Below are 21,581 nucleotides of genomic sequence, written 5' to 3'. Positions count from 1 at the left end.
CTAAACAAATGAGACTAAGGTAATGCGTAGATATCCCAATAACTCCCACTGCTCAGCCTCAGCACTGTGGAACTTCTATACAATACACACTAGACCTACATTTTACCCTATGAGAAGTCCTGTAGACCATATTGTGTGTGTGTGTGTGTGTGTGTGTGTGTGTGTGTGTGTGTATCTGTGCATGTGCGCAGCCCTGGTCAATGTTCTCTATGTCCTGCACTTCCTTCTCCTTTGTGGAGTTGTCGATGTGTCCATCTCTGCATTAAGGCTGAACAATAGAGAGAGTCTAGAGGCTACATCTCAACATGTTGAGTCTCAATACTGTGAGGCTTTGTACTGTGGATCCATACTCCCTTGTGTCTTGTGAACTGCTGCTAGTAGAGAACTAGCGTCCACATTAGAGTAAACACACAGTTTGTAATGTGTACAAACGGCTATTGATCTAATAAAAGGGTAGAAATAGATATGATTCAAACAGGACGAGATATCTGAAGGCCCCATCTGGCTTCTTCTGCTTCACAAGCACTCCTGCACTAATGTCTCTTCATCTGTTAATGTCTGATGTCATCATTTCCACAAGGTGGATGCTACAGAGAAGCTGACTGTTGACGCTAGAAGGATACGGAGTCCTTCACACACTGATGACTGATTTAGAAATCTTCCTCAAATCCAACTCATTTGTGTGCAGAGCTGGTAGAAAGGCATCGTGTGTGTGTGTGTGTGTGTGTGTGTGTGGTGTCAGCAGGCCCACCTGCAGAAACATCTGCCTGGTCTGCTCACACTGCAGCACAAAGCCTGCTGCTGCCCTGGCTCTGATAAAGGACACACACATTTGTGTACACACATGGGCACACACACACTAACATGTTGGTTCATCCATACAGAAAGGTGTGCATTCATCATACTTGTCATACACATGTGCACTCACCCCACACAACCAACAGTTACACACAGGCGTGACCTTTGACTGCACACACACACACACACACACAGGATCTGCCAGACGGTCATACATGTCCAGTTGCAACTAAAGTCACCCAGCAGGTCCCAGTGGTCCAATCACATCATTTCATATTATCCCAGGTGACCATTCAGGAGTCTGCAGCAGACTACAGGGAGATCTGGAAGTCACCTGAACTGGTGTCATCTAGACTAGTGCTGCTTCAGCTTAGTCTGGGCAGGCAAGGAAAGATGGAAGCAATTTCTGAAAATCTCCCTCTATCGCCCTCTGGCCATGTTAAATAGACTGTAGTACAGTTCATGGACCCCACTACTGTAAATACTGATGCAGGATGAAAACCCGGTCTTCTCCACCACTGACGTATACAGGTTTGGTCATTATGATTAAAAAGAGGCTAGAAGTGAAATGTCTAGTATCACCTTATTTAACCAGAATTATAGATTTGAAAAGAGCAGGATTACATTAGGCAGAGGTGATTTCACTGTAATAATGTAAGTAATTCATCAGTGAAACGGGATTCAGTGTATAATAACAACGTTATTTTTGTGGGAAAAGTATCAATTAATTTATTAAATTTTCATAAAAATTCACAGTAGAAACAGACGCACTTCTTTTCAATTGCGTAATATACACAATGTGTTCCAAACTGCATATAAAACATGCAATGGATAGAGGCCTAGATGCATAGCAGAAGGTGTGTGTATACAGTATGTAGATACTTCTGAATGCGTGTCTGTATTTATCAGGATGCTCCCAGAGGGCTGGTTAAATTGATGAGACCTTGTTTCTCTGATTGTTGAGGTGCAGCTCAGGATGAATATTCAATGTGTTCAGAATAGGCTTTCTAGAAACCTCAGAGCGAAGGAGGAGACAATGTGTGTGGGTAGAGGGAGAGAGTGGTAGACACACACACACACACACACACACACACACACACACACACACACAACAGCCGTGGGAGGAGAGCAACAGTGACAAACAGCTCTGGTGCTACAGAGGTGGCAGGAAATCTATCAAACCGGACAATAAAATTGCAATTGAGTTTCTCCAGGTTTTTTTTTTATAGCAAATGCATGTATCTGGATGGCTAGTGCCCGCCGCACCTACCCAATTCAAAGACTGCATGGGACCCTCTGTGTGTGTGTTTGTGTGTGTGTGTGGTGCTGTTTTTTAGATTAGTGCTGGGGCACTGTAAACAGAGCTAAGCAGCAAGAGCATTAATCTTGTGCAATTATGGGAAAGGGCAATTACTATCTGTCCAGTACTGAAGAGAATGATCAACTCCTCTACTCAGTCGCACACTTTTTTGCACAGCGGCTGGTATGGCAGTGTCGTAAAGTGTGATTGTGGCCATGTGCAACGTGCTACAGCAATAAGCTCGGGGCGACACACAACCCTAAACACACAAGGTGTTATTTACAAATAAACACTCACTTTGGGTTTATTTTGTACTGCACAGGACTGATGTCAATTGGACAAGCCTATGACTTTTAACATGCGTCTTCGCATCCGCTCCCAGCTAATTTAGAAGGGTAATGTTTCTGCAAAACTATTCTTTAATGTACAATATAATCAATAAATATGTGAAGAATCATTCATGGTGTGCTTTCATGGAAAAAATGACATTTCTTAAAGGTCTCATGAATAAATGCTGTGTATTTACTGCTACAGTCTACAGTGTAGAAAGCAATAATCGTGATTTGATGTTTAAGCTTGTGTAAAACTCTGAAGTGAAATAGTCCTTATCATTTGTCTATGAACAGCTTTAGTACAAAATTACATCACAAAAAGGAAATGACTGAAAAATGCCTGTCACGATAAGACACTTAAAGTCCCAAGGCAAAAATGCCTGTCACGATAAGACACTTAAAGTCCCAAGGCAAAAATGCCTGTCACGATAAGACACTTAAAGTCCCAAGGCAAAAATGCAGAAATGGCAGCAGAACCATTTGGAACAGTCTAGCCAGAATTGGCAGTGATGTCATTTTGTAGCTTTCTTTGTTTGTTTGTTTTCCACGTCTCCACAACTACATATTTACTCAGCACTGTCCTTACCAATTATATGAGAAATCCTTCAGTCAGATATGATACTAGAGACACAGTTATTTTTTCGCATACAACCTTTAGATTGGGTACACAAGGACAGGCTTGAGGTTTTGGTCTCGCAAATACTGTGCAACCAAGCCAACCAACTTCAGTCCTAAGGAGAGAGAAAGAGCCAAATGGTGTAACTGTGCCCCCTAGTGGCCTTTATCCATCACTACATCCTCAGAACTCCATAGACATCCACCTCAACACAAAAAAAGCCTAGTTTCCCTCAACCAACCTCCAATATGCCAAGCTTAATAAGCCACCCACACCACAATCCGACACTGACCAAATTACTTCACTGCTTTGGAACCTGGCTCCATAATCCAATATCAACAATTCATTTTTAAACAGCCTTTTTTAAAATTGAGTTTCTGAAATAAGAAGAGCCGGTAGTTTATGTTTAACTAGAGTGGGAAACTCAATACATAAATAAATGACTAGATGGAAGAGGAAAAAGAACGGATTCCATTAAGCCAGCACACTGCCGTTTTCACATCATAATCAGCACAAGATATCCACCAGGCTCGATCTGACGGGCACAGAGAGAGAGGCACTTCTCTGTTAGTCAGTCACTATTGATCTATGAGTGGGTCATTGAGGATAGGGGGGATCTTTGGACATTTCCTCTGAGACTGTTATTATGTCAGAATCAAACTTAAAAAAGGAAGCCCCTGACTGGTTGGATAGAGAGTTGAGATAGATCTTGACGGCTGAGCGCCCTGGAGAAGCTGAGGTAGGAGAAAGGGCAGCGAGGTGAGTGGAGTCTAATTTCAGTGCTAAAGAAAGAGAGAGAAAGTAGGAGGAGAGTGAATGAGAGCAGGGAGTGTGTGTGTACACAAAATAATGAAAAAGAGAAAATGACATAGTTAAAAAGAGAAGAGAGAGAACAAATAGATTGGAAGAGCAAGAGAAAGAGTCGACAATCCACAGAGACGTATAGAAACCTATCCAGAAGCCCTGCATCTCTCCGTGAGACAGAGTTTGGTTGACCGTCTGACGGGGTTAATGAGCTCTCTGACCTTGGAGTGGGTGATGGACAGGGTGTCCACCCACACGCGCCAGCCGCCCCACTCGTACTTGATGGCGTGGTAGAGCAGGATGCGGAAGATGGCGTACACCATCTCAGTGACCTTCTGCTCCTCGCTGCTCTTGGGGTTGATGAAGCACAGAGAGAGCATCCAATCCTGCCACACAGAGCACTGCAGCAGGCTCCTGATAGACACACACACACACACACACACAGATATGAGCGCTCCGAAGGAACAGTATTGCATGTGCGTGCATACACACAAACATAACTCAAACATTTGAAAACAATTCTACATACACAGCACACTCATGTAGTGTACAGATACACAATATCACACATCTTCAAAACATCCTGTACTCTGAGCATATGAAGGACAAAGCTTGTTGGCCTCACTGCAGTAAAGCCCCAGCACGGCGCCAGCATGAGGAACTGGGAGATGGAATCGGACAGGGGATGTATGCCAGGAAAACATGTACTGAACTCAACCAGAGGGCTGTACTGAAGTGTTATTGGTGCCGACCTGGGTTCAAATAGTATTTGTTTCCTTTCAAATACTCCCTAGAGTGGATTGATTGCGCTTGATTGAGGTTGCCTGGCGCAACTGAACCAATGGAATAGTCGCAAAACTGCAAAGCTCCGCCCACTTAGCACTCCAGGGGGGCTCAAGCAAACCCTCAAAGTATTTGAATGATTTCAAAGTCTATTTGAACCCAGTTCTTGTTTAGTGGTAGTCTATTGTAGAGTAGTCCACTCCGCGGCTGAGTCGTTCCTTACCTCCTGTTATATACGTTGTTATTGAACAGATCATGATCATGTCTGACAGGAAGACCCTGTAGTAGTGTACTATGTAGTGTACTAGAAAGTGGTGTACTTGGTAGTACACTTCAGGGCTGTTATGTTCCTTACCTCCTGTTATCTTTGCTGTTATTGAACAGTTTGATCATGTCTGACAGGAAGACCCTGCGCACCTCCATGCTCTCTGGGGAGAGGGGAGAGTTCTTCAGCAGGGCAGCGATCACCTTCAGGACCTCTGTCAAAACACAGGAAAACACGTTCTGTTAATGCCCCGTTACAGTGTCTGACACGGTTTAGTACACACAGACGCACTACTTTCCCTGCAGGGTTACTGACTCGGGTCGTACAGAACAGACGGTCAGCAGAGGAATGCAGAGAACAGACTGTTGTCTGTCATAGTATCATATCTTCATTCAAATATGAGTTTTTAATACTGATTCACCAAATAAGACGTGATAAAGCAAGAGACCGAATCTGAGAATTCATTTAAATAAATGAATACATTTAAATAAATTCTGGTTGTTTTGAAAGTAGTATGAAAATTGTGACATGCTACAATACTGATTTTAAAACATTTGAAAAATATCACAATATTGATAGTGAATAATACCATTTTACTCCCTATGAGTGATTCAAATTGTGTATCCTAAATAGCAAAAATAATAAGGGATTTTTGAAATGAACACACTTTCCATGAAACAAATCAATTGCAGAGGGAGTAAGAGTCAGACCACAATTCAACAACACAATCAGACAATTCATCTCAACATGTGTGAATCATTGTGTCACAAGCCATCTTGATTTGACTGTCAGCAGACACCTCAACATCTATGTGGTGGAAACGATCAAACAAAGTTTGCTATTGTTTCAACTCAGAGATGTATGTGTGTGTGTGTGAGTGTGTTTATATCTGCGTCCGTCTGTGTGTGTGTGTGTGTGTGTTTGTTTGTGTACCACGCCTGCCAAAGTCCTATGCAGGCTTCCTGGAACCCTTTCTTTGGTTAACCTAAAGAGACTGGCTGTTTAGATGAATTATATAGACTATGTCAGTGTCCATTTAGCTTGAGTCAGGAAGGGGGGGTTATGATTTCACTTTGTCGTCTTGGACCTTGGTGGTAACCGATGGTAACCAACAAGGACCCCTCGCAGCCCAGACGTTTGTTGTTTCTATACGACTTAGTCAATCAAATTATGAATCACTGAACTCTCACTGCCAGAAAATGACCTCTGCATGTTACTGGGGGATGGAGGGATGTGAGTATGGGGTCTTTTTTCCCCCCATTTGGTCTTGGGTTCTTTCCATGGAGTTAATTTAAGGGAAACGGTACTTCCTTAGTTTGTTTGATTCGCTCTGACGTTACTAAAGACTGCAATCAGGCCCATTTTGAGGCTTCAGAGCAGATAACATCAAGAAGAGAACGCAGGCAGCTACAGTAAAGGAGAAACAGACTCCATGGTGCTCACATGGCTCAGAACTCCCATAAAGTGTTCAGTTCACATGCAAAAAGCACATAGGACTGTCTCCATGTATTTTACACTGCACACGACTGGATGCCTTTACCACAATAAAGGGCCTTTGCTAATCAATGTGTGACTATGAGATATGTAACACACACACACACACACACAAATGAGGCTAAATTGTACGATTAGAGCAGGGTTAAAGTAAACCTCGGTTGTGATTTCAGCCTGTTCTTTCCCCCCTCTCCACCACAGCTGGGGAAGTTGATTCTCCCACATATGAAAAGGTTTTGAGAGCAGGCATGTGAAATTAGAGGTAAGTAATGGTCTGAAAATACTAGACGAGGACAGGATGAGACAAGTACATTGATCAAAGCAATGAGGTTGCTATGAGCTTGTTACGTTGCATCAAACAGAAACTAAGCTTGGACGTTGCCCCTCTTAATGAGGCATGTATATAAAAACATGCCACTGGTAGTAAAGGGAAAGAGCTACATGTCTGGGAGTATTACTTTAAATGACTGTATGTGTACATTATCAGAATATTAAAAAGATAAACATCAAATGAGAACCCCTTTGCAGAAGACAGGGTCATAATTCAAACATAATTTTTTTAATGTTTCTAATTGCCAAGAAAAACTGTAAAATGGTCTGTGAGATACATTTTGAACTATAAATTCCTGTTCCTCTAAACTCTTATTAAAAACACCACATAATGCAATAGTATTTCAACTTAATGAAATATTAAGTTGCCATGTAAGCTTGTTGCGTCATTTCCCGGATGGATCAAATACCTACTTTTGAAACATGACAGTTGAGTTTCAAAAGTAGGAAACGGATTCTTATTAACATTATATAACGCCGCAGGGCCTGGTGTTGATTTCATGAGGTCTTTAACGATGCACTCATTTTGTTCAGTTCCACTTCAGCTGTTGAGTGAAGGTCAACTGAATAAAACTGATATTTCACAATTTGCTATTAATTTGCTGTGAAACATTTTTTTTTTTTTTTTTAAATATACTGTCACAATATCATTTCATTAAGTAGGTTTTTTTCTCTCAATAGCTACTCTTTTTTTATTATATATAAAATCAAATAAAAATGGACTTAAAATGTACCAGCTGAATCTTATAGCCCAACACGACCACTATTAGCCCAACACGACCACTATTAGCCCAACACGACCACTATTAGCCTAATCGTATATGATCACATACCGTTTGAGTAGTATAGTTTTTTAGCCTCAATTTATGCTCCACATTTGTTGGCCAGTATATAACACTGGCAGCGGCCGTAAGGGAGAGGAGGCTCTCTAGGTCTGGTCAAGCATGCAGCGGTAGGTAAAGGTGATTTATTTAGTGGTGGGATGCCGAGGGGTGACTCACGCGGGTTGACAATCTTCACATTGGAGTCGGGGTCCGGATGCTGTTTATGGATCACTTGAGTGCAGATCTGCTCGGTCAGGATCTACGGAGAAGGAGAGAGAGAAAGAAGAGACGAGGGGAGAAAAGAAAAGGGAGAAATAGAGGAGAGACATAAATACTTTTATGTGAATCTATAGCTCATAGTAACAGCACCAAGAAGTACATGAGTTCCACATTGCAATTCCACAGTCACACGTATTCAGTTCAACCAGGATCTGCACAGAAAAGGGAGAAATGAGATTTACATAAATACTTTCTGCATCTATAGCTCATACTAACAGCACCAGGGAAGAGGTACATTGGGCCATATAGAAATCCACATATGTTCGTATGTGTTCACCAAGTCTTTACAGAAGAAATAGGTAACAAGAATCAGTGACGAATCGAATAGACGGCAATATCTCACAGTAACATCAGAGGAGGAATACATGAAATTCCCCCAGTGTCTCCTGTCAATCCCATATATTTCTGTGTGTCAAAATACGTCAAGGTCAGATACAACCGGTCCATGATTTCTGTGGAGTTTAATATAGTGTGCATTAATGTCCATCAAAAGTCTTGGTATGCCATTTAAACATAGATACATTAACACAAATGACCATCATTTGAGTTAAGTTATTACCAATGGGTAATAATAGAACATCATGATTCAAAACGGACTGAAATGTTTTCAGAAGGGATATGCCATTCAGGTCCAGACAGAAGGAGAATAGCTAGAGCTGACGCAGGCCACAGGAAAACTAGAGTTCAACTACACGTTCTATACAACTTAATCAAACAAACTAGAAAAGCATTAAATCATTCAGAAAACACACTTCTAATCTAAATAATGTGTTCTCAGAATTAATTCATGTGTAATCAGTGCATGTATAATTGAACTAATACAGTGATGGAAATCATCAGCCAATGCAAATACAAAACCTGACCTCGAAGAGCACGTTGTAGGTTGTCATGCTGAACTGGTTGGAGTGGAGCATCAGTCGCTCGTTGAGCAGGGAGAAGAGCCCGTGACCCAGCATGACCTCTGACTTCCTCCTGGAACAAAGGTCAAGGGTCAAACGGTCAGTGAGTATCCATTGACATTTGGTACCAGCACATTGTTCCCTGTATCCACACAGTGTATTAGTGTATCGTGTTGCACTTAATTACATGCAAAAAATGTAACTTGACAGTTAACTATAAATTCACAAAAGCATTAATTGGCACCATTGTATGGTATAGCAAGCAATGTTTCCAAAATGTTGGGCAGTACATATTCCATTTTGGGTTGTCGGTCAAGGACTGGTTGAGGACAGACAAGGAAAATTCCCAAAGCCATAGGGTGAGTCACGGACTATGAATGTTTGTGAACCGCCGCTTGTGTAAGTTTACCAGTGCATCAGAACACATTTGAACACAGTTGAAAGACATGAAAAAAAGCAACCCTGCAGAGGCCTGTCAGGACCCTTCAAAGACAAGTATCCCTCAGAGCTTTCATCTCTGAGTATCACGCATCTGTACATATTCTGGGATGATAAAGCTAGTATCAGTCAGACAGCAGGCCCCCCTTCCAGCATTAGGGAACATCCTCTACACACGCACGCATGCCCACGTCGATTTCTAAGGGCACAAGTACTGTTTATGACAAACTGTTTGGTCACCTCTTGTCGGCGGAGAGAAAATGTTGCAAATTTAAAGAGCATTTCCTGCAATTTGACGTTTTTTTTATGGGGTGCAGAGCAAATGTTGCAGTTTTAAAGCATGTCCAATGTGTATTCATGTGATATTTCTGTGACTCAAGACATTACAACAACATCTATGGGCTAAAACACCGAGCTAAAAAATGGTAGCTGACATGGGCTAGTTGATCTGGACATTTCTGCCAAGTTATAAATAGCTCTCTAAGGTATGCCAGAGAACGACATGACAAGGAAAACTGATGATGCACTACCCAATTTAGAAATTGCACCTTGTGAAATTCTACTATTCCAACTTTCAAGAGAAAGTTGAAAGCTGGACTGTGTTCCCGTAACAACAACAAAAACAGTGATTTTGGGGGGGGCACTGGGGCTGAGGATGAGGCTAGGGTTGAGGAAGGGGATGAGGATGACGCTGGGGATGAGGCTAGGGATGAGGCTGGGGAATATGTACTAACACTGAACAAAAGTCTGGGAGATCAAAAAGGAATCAGTAGAATTGGAAATAGAGCCTCAATGAGACCTGCACTGTGTTTCATCCTGGGTTGTTGTCTTTCGACATCTTAATTGGTCACTGAACCAAAGGAGGCTTACGAGTGGCTAATTTGTTATCTTAAACACTTCTACACAACTAGAGGCAATTTACTCTCCAAAGAGAGAGAAATAGAAAGGGCTTTAATACCAGCTATTCATTTTACTACAGTACTCACGCTGAACGAGGATTAGATATCGACCTCCACCTGAATGAGACCCTTTTCTCTGTAGATACTCATCTCCATGATGGGATTTGGCTCTTAGAAATAAATAACTGAGGAGAGGCCATTTTGAATTGAAAACCCTTTTGGCTGCCTAAAGGTAAATGACTATAGAATAGGAATAATTACATCAATGACTGAGTCTAACTGAGTCCTTTAATCTGGAACAAATATACTTTTAATGTCCACCGCAGAATTAAGTGCTTTTATGCGACCAAACGTGCGGACAATTCTTAATAATATCCTACAGACAAGAGTACAAGGCAAGTAACAGCAACACAGAGTTCTTACTTAGCGGGCAAGTGTTTGAGGAAGTAGCCCAAGACTTTGAGTGCCTGAACTCTGATTCCTTCACTGTTGGAAGCCAGCAGCTTGTAAATGGCCCTGTACAGAAACAAAGAAAAACACACAAATAACAAATTTAACATATTTAAGCACATTTAACAGTTTCTCAAATTATAAAACCTAAAAGAGTGTATCAGAACCAAACATTTACAGAATCACTTCATGAGAGATTATATCTGCTATGTGAACCTACTATACAGCTGTACAGGACATCTACTTGGGTCGTAAAATAGAGGCGGTTGGAGCCTTTATGAGTGGCGTCAGGCAAAGATTTCCAGAAGCCTTTAAAGTGGGCCTATATCAGACACCAGCCCAGACATGCATGGTTGACACACTACATTTAACCCCCTGTGACAGAGAATGCAAACAGGGTGACTAAATAAGCTACATAAATCTTGTGCGCCGTCGTCACCGAATGTCAACAGTCCTGCAGATAAAGGATCAAATGAAGCCAGTAAACCATCTGTATTGGCCTCGGTGTCATCTGGCTTCATTTTGGCTTCATGAAACACAAACAGAACCACAAGGGCACATCTGAAATGGCAGCCTAGTCCCTTTATAGCGTCTGGTTAAAAGTAGTGCACTATTATACAGGGAATAGGGTACCGTCTCCGGCACTACAAAAGTAACACGGTACCATTTCGACGGAACACACAAAGTAGGCTAACATCACAGCGATCTTGTTCTCTGAGGCCGCAGGGCCTGTGGTGGAGTGTGCGCCACCCGTTGCCACGGGAGATGACGTGATAGTTACAGTACCGTCATAGAAGTCAAACGACTGGAATGGGCACTCCCATTGGAGCTCTGTGATGGGCGGCGGGTCATTCTATTCCTGAAGCTCACCGTACTCCGTTGCGCTGATCAAAGGCCTGCACCATGGAGCCGTGATGCTCCGACATCAGAGCCACCAGCAGCTGAAGCACATCCATTAGATTGTCGTCCTGGGAAAATAAATACAGTTGTACTGAATTGAATGAATCAGACCAGGGAGGAGGCCCTGTTGTTAGCATTATTAGCAATATGATAAATAGTGTGTGCGCGCTACTGGGCTCACAATTAGCACCGCCTTTCACTGTGGAGTCATGCAACCCAACAAGAGATGAATAGTGTGGCTAGTGGGTGTGCTGTTAAGCAATGTATCATCATGAAGCAGACACCAAAACACACTCTACTGTACAGACACCCACATGGATGCAGAGTACCCACAAACACAGGCATTGACCATGTAAGTGCAATAATTAATAATGTTTATTTTCGCACTAATTATTGATTAATCGGTGACACACAACATCAAAGATCAAACCAGTGCACCGTTTCCATCTCGATTAGTAATGGTCGCTACGGAAACAGATCATTAGTCGTTGATAACGAATGTTGACGGAATGAATAACACACGGAAACAAGGGAATTATCTGATGAATGAACAATCCACAGAAGACTGCAGAGCTCCTGAAGGAGAGCAGTTAATCCCCTTGTTCCTGCAGGGATCATTCCTGCTTGTTTTACAGCACCATCATTTCTCTATGCATCACTGCAGTGTAAACACAGAGGCTTCTGTGAGAGGGAGGGCTTGGTGAAACTGGGCAACGGTTAAAAAGAGCCTGGTCGGTTCCCCGGCACAGTGTGATTGGTCTGTCTATCTATAGCAGAGAGGAGAGAGGGTCTGGGAGGCCGGAGCTGTTGGCTTAGAGTGCCACCTAGTGGGCAGTTTTATACCTCAAAACTGTAAAGGAGCATCGAGTAAGGACGAACAGGAATTCCTGGAGAGTGGACACTGCAAGGTGCAGCAGCATACTCTTCACAATAAAGTATCTATTGTATAAAAGTAGTGCACTGTATAGGACATGATATTTTGAATGATCTTTTAGTTGTAACCTCATGCATGGTGAGCAGGTAATTGAGAATACTCTGAAGCTCATCTTCCTTCACTCCGTAATCCTGAAAATAGAGAGTGCAAAATATAAATCTAACTCTTCACCGATCATAGTTATTGTAGATTAACATTCGGTGTAAAAAGCCAAATATATATATTATTTTTAATATCATACGAGATTCTCATTACATACACACTAACCTTCATTATGAGTTGTTTCACAAACAGCAGCAGAAAAGCTCTGAGAGAGTGGATCTCCTTCTGATTGGGTCTCGGACCGTCTACACACAGACACACAACGACAGACACACACACACACACACACAGTCATTAGAGAAGGTCTGTTGTCAAAAGGATGTTATTTAGGACGCGATGTAGTGCACAGCTGTAGGTAGACAATACAACATGTTTATTCTAGGTTTAGCAGACAACAGAGGTACAAGAAGGACAGGAAAGCACATTCTGCAGGGGACACAAAGGACTGGATGTTCAACTTCCATAGCAACACTACAGCAACACTGGTCTGGGGGAGGAGAGGTATCGGTCTGTATCAGTGTGTGTAGAAAAGTGTGTGTTAATGGAAATATGAAAGAGTGCGGTGTGTGTGTGTGTGTGTGTGTGTGTGTGTAGGGAGGCATGTGTGTGTTCTCTTACCGAGGCCCTTGGGCGTGACTCCGCTGCGGTCCTGGGGGTTGACGACCCAGTAGTAGTACTTGAGCGTGTGCATGACCTGCAGTACTGTGCCCACCCTGCGGATGGCGTTGTAGATGGTCACCGTGCTGATGAACTCGGTCGACAGGTAGGTGTACAACACCAACTGCACCTGGGGGGGTGAATGCACACACACACACGTAAGAACACACACACTTGACTAACCGATGCCCCCACACATTGACTCTGTACCGGTACCCCCTGTATATAGCTTCGCTATTGTTATTTTACTACAGCTCTTGAATGATTTGTTACTTCATCTATTATTATTATTTTTTTTTTTTTTTCACTTATCTATTACTTATTGTTCTTAAAACTTAATTGTTGGTTAAGGGCTTGTAAGTAAGCATTTCACTGTAAGGTCTACATTCGGCACATGTGATTTATTTTATTTATTTTTATTTTACCTTTATTTAACCAGGTAGGCAAGTTGAGAACAAGTTCTCATTTACAATTGCGACCTGGCCAAGATAAAGCAAAGCAGTTCGACAGATACAACGACACAGAGTTACACATGGAGTAAAACAAACATACAGTCAATAATACAGTATAAACAAGTCTATATACAATGTGAGCAAATGAGGTGAGAAGGGAGGTAAAGGCAAAAAAGGCCATGGTGGCAAAGTAAATACAATATAGCAAGTAAAACACTGGAATGGTAGTTTTGCAATGGAAGAATGTGCAAAGTAGAAATAAAAATAATGGGGTGCAAAGGAGCAAAATAAATAAATAAATTAAAATTAAAATACAGTTGGGAAAGAGGTAGTTGTTTGGGTTAAATTATAGGTGGGCTATGTACAGGTGCAGTAATCTGTGAGCTGCTCTGACAGTTGGTGCTTAAAGCTAGTGAGGGAGATAAGTGTTTCCAGTTTCAGAGATTTTTGTAGTTCGTTCCAGTCATTGACAGCAGAGAACTGGAAGGAGAGGCGGCCAAAGAAAGAATTGGTTTTGGGGGTGACTAGAGAGATATACCTGCTGGAGCGTGTGCTACAGGTGGGAGATGCTATGGTGACCAGCGAGCTGAGATAAGGGGGGACTTTACCTAGCAGGGTCTTGTAGATGACATGGAGCCAGTGGGTTTGGCGACGAGTATGAAGCGAGGGCCAGCCAACGAGAGCGTACAGGTCGCAATGGTGGGTAGTATATGGGGCTTTGGTGACAAAACGGACTGCACTGTGATAGACTGCATCCAATTTGTTGAGTAGGGTATTGGAGGCTATTTTGTAAATGACATCGCCAAAGTCGAGGATTGGTAGGATGGTCAGTTTTACAAGGGTATGTTTGGCAGCATGAGTGAAGGATGCTTTGTTGCGAAATAGGAAGCCAATTCTAGATTTAACTTTGGATTGGAGATGTTTGATATGGGTCTGGAAGGAGAGTTTACAGTCTAACCAGACACCTAAGTATTTGTAGTTGTCCACGTATTCTAAGTCAGAGCCGTCCAGAGTAGTGATGTTGGACAGGCGGGTAGGTGCAGGTAGCGATCGGTTGAAGAGCATGCATTTAGTTTTACTTGTATTTAAGAGCAATTGGAGGCCACGGAAGGAGAGTTGTATGGCATTGAAGCTTTCCTGGAGGGTTGTTAACACAGTGTCCAAAGAAGGGCCAGAAGTATACAGAATGGTGTCGTCTGCGTAGAGGTGGATCAGAGACTCATCAGCAGCAAGAGCGACCTCATTGATGTATACAGAGAAGAGAGTCGGTCCAAGAATTGAACCCTGTGGCACCCCTATAGAGACTGCCAGAGGTCCGGACAGCAGACCCTCCGATTTGACACACTGAACTCTATCAGAGAAGTAGTTGGTGAACCAGGCGAGGCAATCATTTGAGAAACCAAGGCTGTCGAGTCTGCCGATGAGGATGTGGTGATTGACAGAGTCGAAAGCCTTGGCCAGATCAATGAATACGGCTGCACAGTAATGTTTCTTATCGATGGCGGTTAAGATATCGTTTAGGACCTTGAGCGTGGCTGAGGTGCACCCATGACCAGCTCTGAAACCAGATTGCATAGCAGAGAAGGTATGGTGAGATTCGAAATGGTCGGTAATCTGTTTGTTGATTTGGCTTTCGAAGACCTTAGAAAGGCACGGTAGGATAGATATAGGTCTGTAGCAGTTTGGGTCAAGAGTGTCCCCCCCTTTGAAGAGGGGGATGACCGCAGCTGCTTTCCAATCTTTGGGAATCTCAGACGACACGAAAGAGAGGTTGAACAGGCTAGTAATAGGGGTGGCAACAATTTCGGCAGATAATTTTAGAAAGAAAGGGTCCAGATTGTCTAGCCCGGCTGATTTGTAGGGGTCTAGATTTTGCAGCTCTTTCAGAACATCAGCTGAATGGATTTGGGAGAAGGAGAAATGGGGAAGGCTTGGGCGAGTTGCTGTTGGGGGTGCAGTGCTGTTGACCGGGGTAGGAGTAGCCAGGTGGAAAGCATGGCCAGCCGTAGAAAAATGCTTATTGAAATTCTCAATGATGGTGGATTTATCAGTGGTGACAGTGTTTCCTATCTTCAGTGCAGTGGGCAGCTGGGAGGAGGTGTTCTTATTCTCCATGGACTTTACAGTGTCCCAGAACTTTTTTGAGTTAGTGTTGCAGGAAGCAAATTTCTGCTTGAAAAAGCTAGCCTTGGCTTTTCTAACTGCCTGTGTATAATGGTTTCTAGCTTCCCTGAACAGCTGCATATCACGGGGGCTGTTCGATGCTTATGCAGAACGCCATAGGATGTTTTTGTGTTGGTTAAGGGCAGTCAGGTCTGGGGAGAACCAAGGGCTATATCTGTTCCTGGTTCTACATTTCTTGAATGGGGCATGTTTATTTAAGATGGTTAGGAAGGCATTTTTTTTAAATATCCAGGCATCCTCTACTGACGGGATGAGATGAATATCCTTCCAGGATACCCCGGCCAGGTCGATTAGAAAGGCCTGCTCGCAGAAGTGTTTCAGGGAGCGTTTTACAGTGATGAGTGGAGGTCGTTTGACCGCTGACCCATTACAGATGCAGGCAATGAGGCAGTGATCGCTGAGATCTTGGTTGAAGACAGCAGAGGTGTATTTAGAGGGGAAGTTGGTTAGGATGATATCTATGAGGGTGCCCGTGTTTAAGGCTTTGGGGAGGTACCTGGTAGGTTCATTGATAATTTGTGTGAGATTGAGGGCATCAAGTTTAGATTGTAGGATGGCTGGGGTGTTAAGCATGTTCCAGTTTAGGTCGCCTAGCAGCACGAACTCTGAAGATAGATGGATAGATTTGATTTGAGGTGAAAAACCCAGCATGAGGTGAGGCAGAAATAAAATCCAATAACCTAACCTACTGAACGGTGGGCTGTCGCTCTGATGTACTGGAGGAGAGATACAAGGAACAGAGTATGAAAGGATGATGGTGGGATGGACAGAGGTGGGTGTGTGTCCGTGCATGTGTGTGTGCCTTCATGTGCTTGCACAACTGTGTCCTTGACTGTGTGTCGCCATGACTGTGTGTGTCACCGTGCATGCGTCTACCCGCCGCCCGGTGCCAGTACCTCTCCTCTCTTACCTTGGCAGGGGCATGGATCCAGATGGCAGGGTTGAACAGGATGTGGTCACACAGCTGCTTGAGCAGCAGGACGCCGTTCTGCAGGTTGCTGAGGTAACGGGCGAAGGCCAGCACGATGTCCAGCACGGACCGAGTAACATGCACCTTGGAAGACTACAGAGGAGGGAGGAGGAAGGGAGGGAGCAGAGGACACCCACAGAGAGAAAGGTGAATCAGGTTAACTCTGTGTCTAACAAGCCCACTGTCAGCTGTGACCTCTAAATGCAGCTAAGCAATTTGGGCCATAGATGTAAATAGACTTTTAGAGTAACCTATATACCTGACCACACACACGCAGACACAATCAACAAGCTACCAGATGTAGGGGCGTTTAGCACTGTTCTCAGAACAGACAAATGCAGTATGGAATTGGAGGGCACAGCACTGAGACTGAAGGACAGACAGCTCACTATCTGCTCCTCTCTGATGTAATGGACAGAGTGCTGGGAAATCATATTATCCACCTTTCAATTTCAGCACAGAACAGCAATTAGGACGGACGAGAGGAAGACTGCAGAGTGTGAATGTGTCTCTGGCGAGGGGGGTGGTGGTGTGTGTATCACGTCTCTCACCTTCTCCAGGGTGTAACCGATGACCAGGAAGCCCTTGCAGGCCAGGACCTGCTCTTGCATAGCCACAGAGTTCTTCAGCAGCTCCATCACAAAGGACAGCAAAGTGCAACTGGGGTGGGGGTGGGGGTGGTTAGCTGCTGAGTAAGACTTGGGTATATCCTATAGCTATTGTCTAAAATAATGAGGGTGTCACCATTCTACCATTCTGCTGTGAGAACACAATCTATGCAACACCTTCCCCTTGAGGGCAGACAAAGCCATGATTGAGAACATCGCTCAAGGACTAGGGCACTAATATTCACAGCTGGTATCCAGGTTTAGTGAGTAGGACAAGACAACATTACTCAAGGACTAGGGCACTAATATTCACAACTGGTATCCAGGTTTAGTGAGTAGGACAAGACAACCTTATGATTGCCATTTGCGCTGCCATCATGCATGGTTGAATCCATTGAATGAACAAAACAACTTCTACTTAGTGAAAAGCAAAATACTCCAGACTGCAGGGCGAGTTCAAACACCGCCCCCATCAACACAATGCACTTTCTCCCACATGGCTACGCACAGATGTGTACAGTATTTTAAAATAACTTAATAAAGTCAATCAATCGATGAATAGAATAAGACAGTAGTCCACTACCAGACAGAGGTGTCCAGTTCATCGCTGGTGTGCTGGAGGTGATCCAGCTGTGCAAACAGGGGGAAGAGGACCTGCACTCCCCCGATGGAGTGGATGGCACTCTGGGCCGAGTGGGTCACCACAGCCTTCACATCCTGAAGAAGGGAGGAATACATACACAAGGATCAGGGGTAGAAATACGGTAGAATCAGAACCCTATGGACTGTAGACAAAGGCTGTGTCTTGTCGGTCTGCTTCTGCTTTCGTCTCAGGTGGAAAACAACGCGGATTGGAGGCGGTGTCCCATTTCTCCCTTGTACATCTGGTGTGGTGTTGAAAACACAGCATAACTCCTCTGAACATCTGTCTCCTTTACAGCACTATTACACCTGTCGCTAACGGTGACGGGCTGAGTGACGGGCTCGTTACCACGACGTTGAGTTAGTCTCCGAGGCAACGTGGCTCAGGTGTCTAGTCTGTTTACCCTGATGAGGGTTTTGCTAAATGAGTTCTGTGGATAGAATATTTTCGTGGTTTCTTACGGTCAGATCCCACAGCAGCTAAATGTGCTATTATGAGCAAGGCCCTTTTCCTCGTGTGTTTACGGTTCCATCTACCAACTAAACAAGCCATTAGTCATTGTGAACACATACGTAGAGGACACTAAGCTACAGACACACGTCCATGTATGGAATACTGACAATGTGCTAACAAATACAAAACATGTTGACCTAAATAGAGGGTGGGAATGAGGAATAATATAGGAAATGATTAGTCTATAGGAGATGGGGTCTGTGTGTGTGTGTGTGTGTGTGTGTGTGTGTGTGTGTGTGTGTGTGTGTGTGTGTGTGTGTGTGTGTGTGTGTGTGTGTGTGCCAAGGTCTTCCTAATGTGCATTTAAAATCAGGTGTGCAGGTGACCTTCTGCGATAAAGAAAGTCAAAAATATGGATTTGAATGAGAGTTGGAGAGAAATACATTTGTGAAGCACTTTCATTACAGTACTTGTCATCTAGTTGTTGCTACCTGGAACTTACATGGTTACAAGTAGCCACCAGAACATGCCAATTTACTTTACCTCATAAATAAATTAACTCATCATCCTCAGTAACTACAAGGTCAAATAAAGTATTGTATAATATAATAAAGTGCTTAAAGAAAACACCACCTTGGTTCAATATGGAAACGACTGGTAGGCAGATCTAATTCTGTAATAAGAACAGGGTAGTGTTCTGTTCCCAGCCTGCTAGCCAGCCAGGTGCAGAGTGGTTCATTCTCACCTCTATCTTAAAGGAACAATCCACCCTTTCATTTACAGTGTTAAATAACACCACTATGTGAGAACAATATTTTTTGTGAACAAATGTTTCATTTTAGATTTATAATAAGTTTGGTAGCAACATGGAAAATCGTTGTGGAAGTCTGTTGTAGCTCAAGTTTACTACAAAATCCACAATGCAATGCTCTTTACGGGCTGGTTGGATAGCTAGCTAGCAAACGTAGCAACACACAATAATACCAAATGCAAAATCAGCATGTGAAGTAGCTAGTTTACTGTAAAATCCCCCCTAACCAAACTGCACTATCAATGTAGGAACCTAAAACATCACTATGTTCAACCTGCAGATTGATGTCAAATCAAATTCTATTTGTCACATACACGTGTTTAGCAGATGTTATTGCGGGTGTAGTAAATGCTTGTGTTTCTAGCTCCAACAGTGCAGTAATATCTAACAAGTAATATCTAACAATTTCAAAAACAATACACACAAATTTAAAGTAAAGAAATGGAATTAAGAATATATCAATATTTTGATGAGCAATGTCAGAGCGGCATAGACTAAGACACAGTAGAATAGGATAGAATACAGTACATACATAACAGATGGGGAATGTCAGAGCGGCATAGACTAAGACACAGTAGAATAGGATAGAATACAGTACATACATAACAGATGGGGAATGTCAGAGCGGCATAGACTAAGACACAGTAGAATAGGATAGAATACAGTACATACATAACAGATGGGGAATGTCAGAGCGGCATAGACTAAGACACAGTAGAATAGGATAGAATACAGTACATACATAACAGATGGGGAATGTCAGAGCGGCATAGACTAAGACACAGTAGAATAGGATAGAATACAGTACATACATAACAGATGGGGAATGTCAGAGCGGCATAGACTAAGATACAGTAGAATAGGATAGAATACAGTACATACATAACAGATGGGGAATGTCAGAGCGGCATAGACTAAGATACAGTAGAATAGGATAGAATACAGTACATGCATAACAGATGGGGAATGTCAGAGCGGCATAGACTAAGACACAGTAGAATAGGATAGAATACAGTACATACATAACAGATGGGGAATGTCAGAGCGGCATAGACTAAGATACAGTAGAATAGGATAGAATACAGTACATGCATAACAGATGGGGAATGTCAGAGCGGCATAGACTAAGATACAGTAGAATAGGATAGAATACAGTACATACATAACAGATGGGGAATGTCAGAGCGGCATAGACTAAGATACAGTAGAATAGGATAGAATACAGTACATACATAACAGATGGGGAATGTCAGAGCGGCATAGACTAAGATACAGTAGAATAGGATAGAATACAGTACATACATAACAGATGGGGAATGTCAGAGCGGCATAGACTAAGATACAGTAGAATAGGATAGAATACAGTACATACATAACAGATGGGGAATGTCAGAGCGGCATAGACTAAGATACAGTAGAATAGGATAGAATACAGTACATACATAACAGATGAGGAATGTCAGAGCGGCATAGACTAAGATACAGTAGAATAGGATAGAATACAGTACATACATAACAGATGGGGAATGTCAGAGCGGCATAGACTAAGATACAGTAGAATAGGATAGAATACAGTACATACATAACAGATGGGGAATGTCAGAGCGGCATAGACTAAGACACAGTAGAATAGGATAGAATACAGTACATACATAACAGATGGGGAATGTCAGAGCGGCATAGACTAAGACACAGTAGAATAGGATAGAATACAGTACATACATAAGATGGGGAATCTCAGAGCGGCATAGACTAAGATACAGTAGAATAGGATAGAATACAGTACATACATAACAGATGGGGAATGTCAGAGCGGCATAGACTAAGATACAGTAGAATAGGATAGAATACAGTACATGCATAACAGATGGGGAATGTCAGAGCGGCATAGACTAAGACACAGTAGAATAGGATAGAATACAGTACATACATAACAGATGGGGAATGTCAGAGCGGCATAGACTAAGATACAGTAGAATAGGATAGAATACAGTACATACATAACAGATGGGGAATGTCAGAGCGGCATAGACTAAGACACAGTAGAATAGGATAGAATACAGTACATACATAACAGATGGGGAATGTCAGAGCGGCATAGACTAAGATACAGTAGAATAGGATAGAATACAGTACATACATAACAGATGGGGAATGTCAGAGCGGCATAGACTAAGATACAGTAGAATAGGATAGAATACAGTACATACATAACAGATGGGGAATGCAAAATATGTGAACATTATTAAAGTGACTAGTGTTCCATTATTAAAGTGGCCAGTGATTTAAAGTCTATGTATATGTGCCTCACCGAGTGGAGTCTGAAATTCAGCACCGGCAGATATACTTTTGAGGA

General features: G+C 42.8%; 1 protein-coding gene across 4 annotated transcripts in view; it reads right to left on the bottom strand.

Annotated features, from left to right (window-relative positions):
• LOC112231646 (lipopolysaccharide-responsive and beige-like anchor protein) overlaps window positions 1-21,581 on the bottom strand; it is a 351,054-nt gene that overhangs the window by 255,037 nt on the left and 74,436 nt on the right. For all 4 annotated transcript variants that reach the window (XM_042311819.1, XM_042311822.1, XM_042311821.1 and 1 more), the window contains exons 11-22: window positions 17,902-18,035; window positions 17,262-17,370; window positions 16,651-16,803; window positions 13,066-13,234; window positions 12,613-12,692; window positions 12,414-12,476; window positions 11,382-11,479; window positions 10,485-10,577; window positions 8,689-8,797; window positions 7,724-7,805; window positions 4,989-5,112; window positions 4,072-4,264 (exon numbers count right to left, since the gene is read on the bottom strand). In XM_042311819.1, the coding sequence (XP_042167753.1) occupies window positions 4,072-4,264; window positions 4,989-5,112; window positions 7,724-7,805; window positions 8,689-8,797; window positions 10,485-10,577; window positions 11,382-11,479; window positions 12,414-12,476; window positions 12,613-12,692; window positions 13,066-13,234; window positions 16,651-16,803; window positions 17,262-17,370; window positions 17,902-18,035 (1,407 nt within the window). The remainder of the gene's footprint in view (window positions 1-4,071; window positions 4,265-4,988; window positions 5,113-7,723; window positions 7,806-8,688; window positions 8,798-10,484; window positions 10,578-11,381; window positions 11,480-12,413; window positions 12,477-12,612; window positions 12,693-13,065; window positions 13,235-16,650; window positions 16,804-17,261; window positions 17,371-17,901; window positions 18,036-21,581) is intronic.

Source organism: Oncorhynchus tshawytscha, linkage group LG34 (genome assembly GCF_018296145.1).
Source record: "Oncorhynchus tshawytscha isolate Ot180627B linkage group LG34, Otsh_v2.0, whole genome shotgun sequence".
NCBI lineage: Eukaryota > Metazoa > Chordata > Actinopteri > Salmoniformes > Salmonidae > Oncorhynchus > Oncorhynchus tshawytscha.
This window is presented reverse-complemented; position numbering and strand designations above follow the sequence as displayed.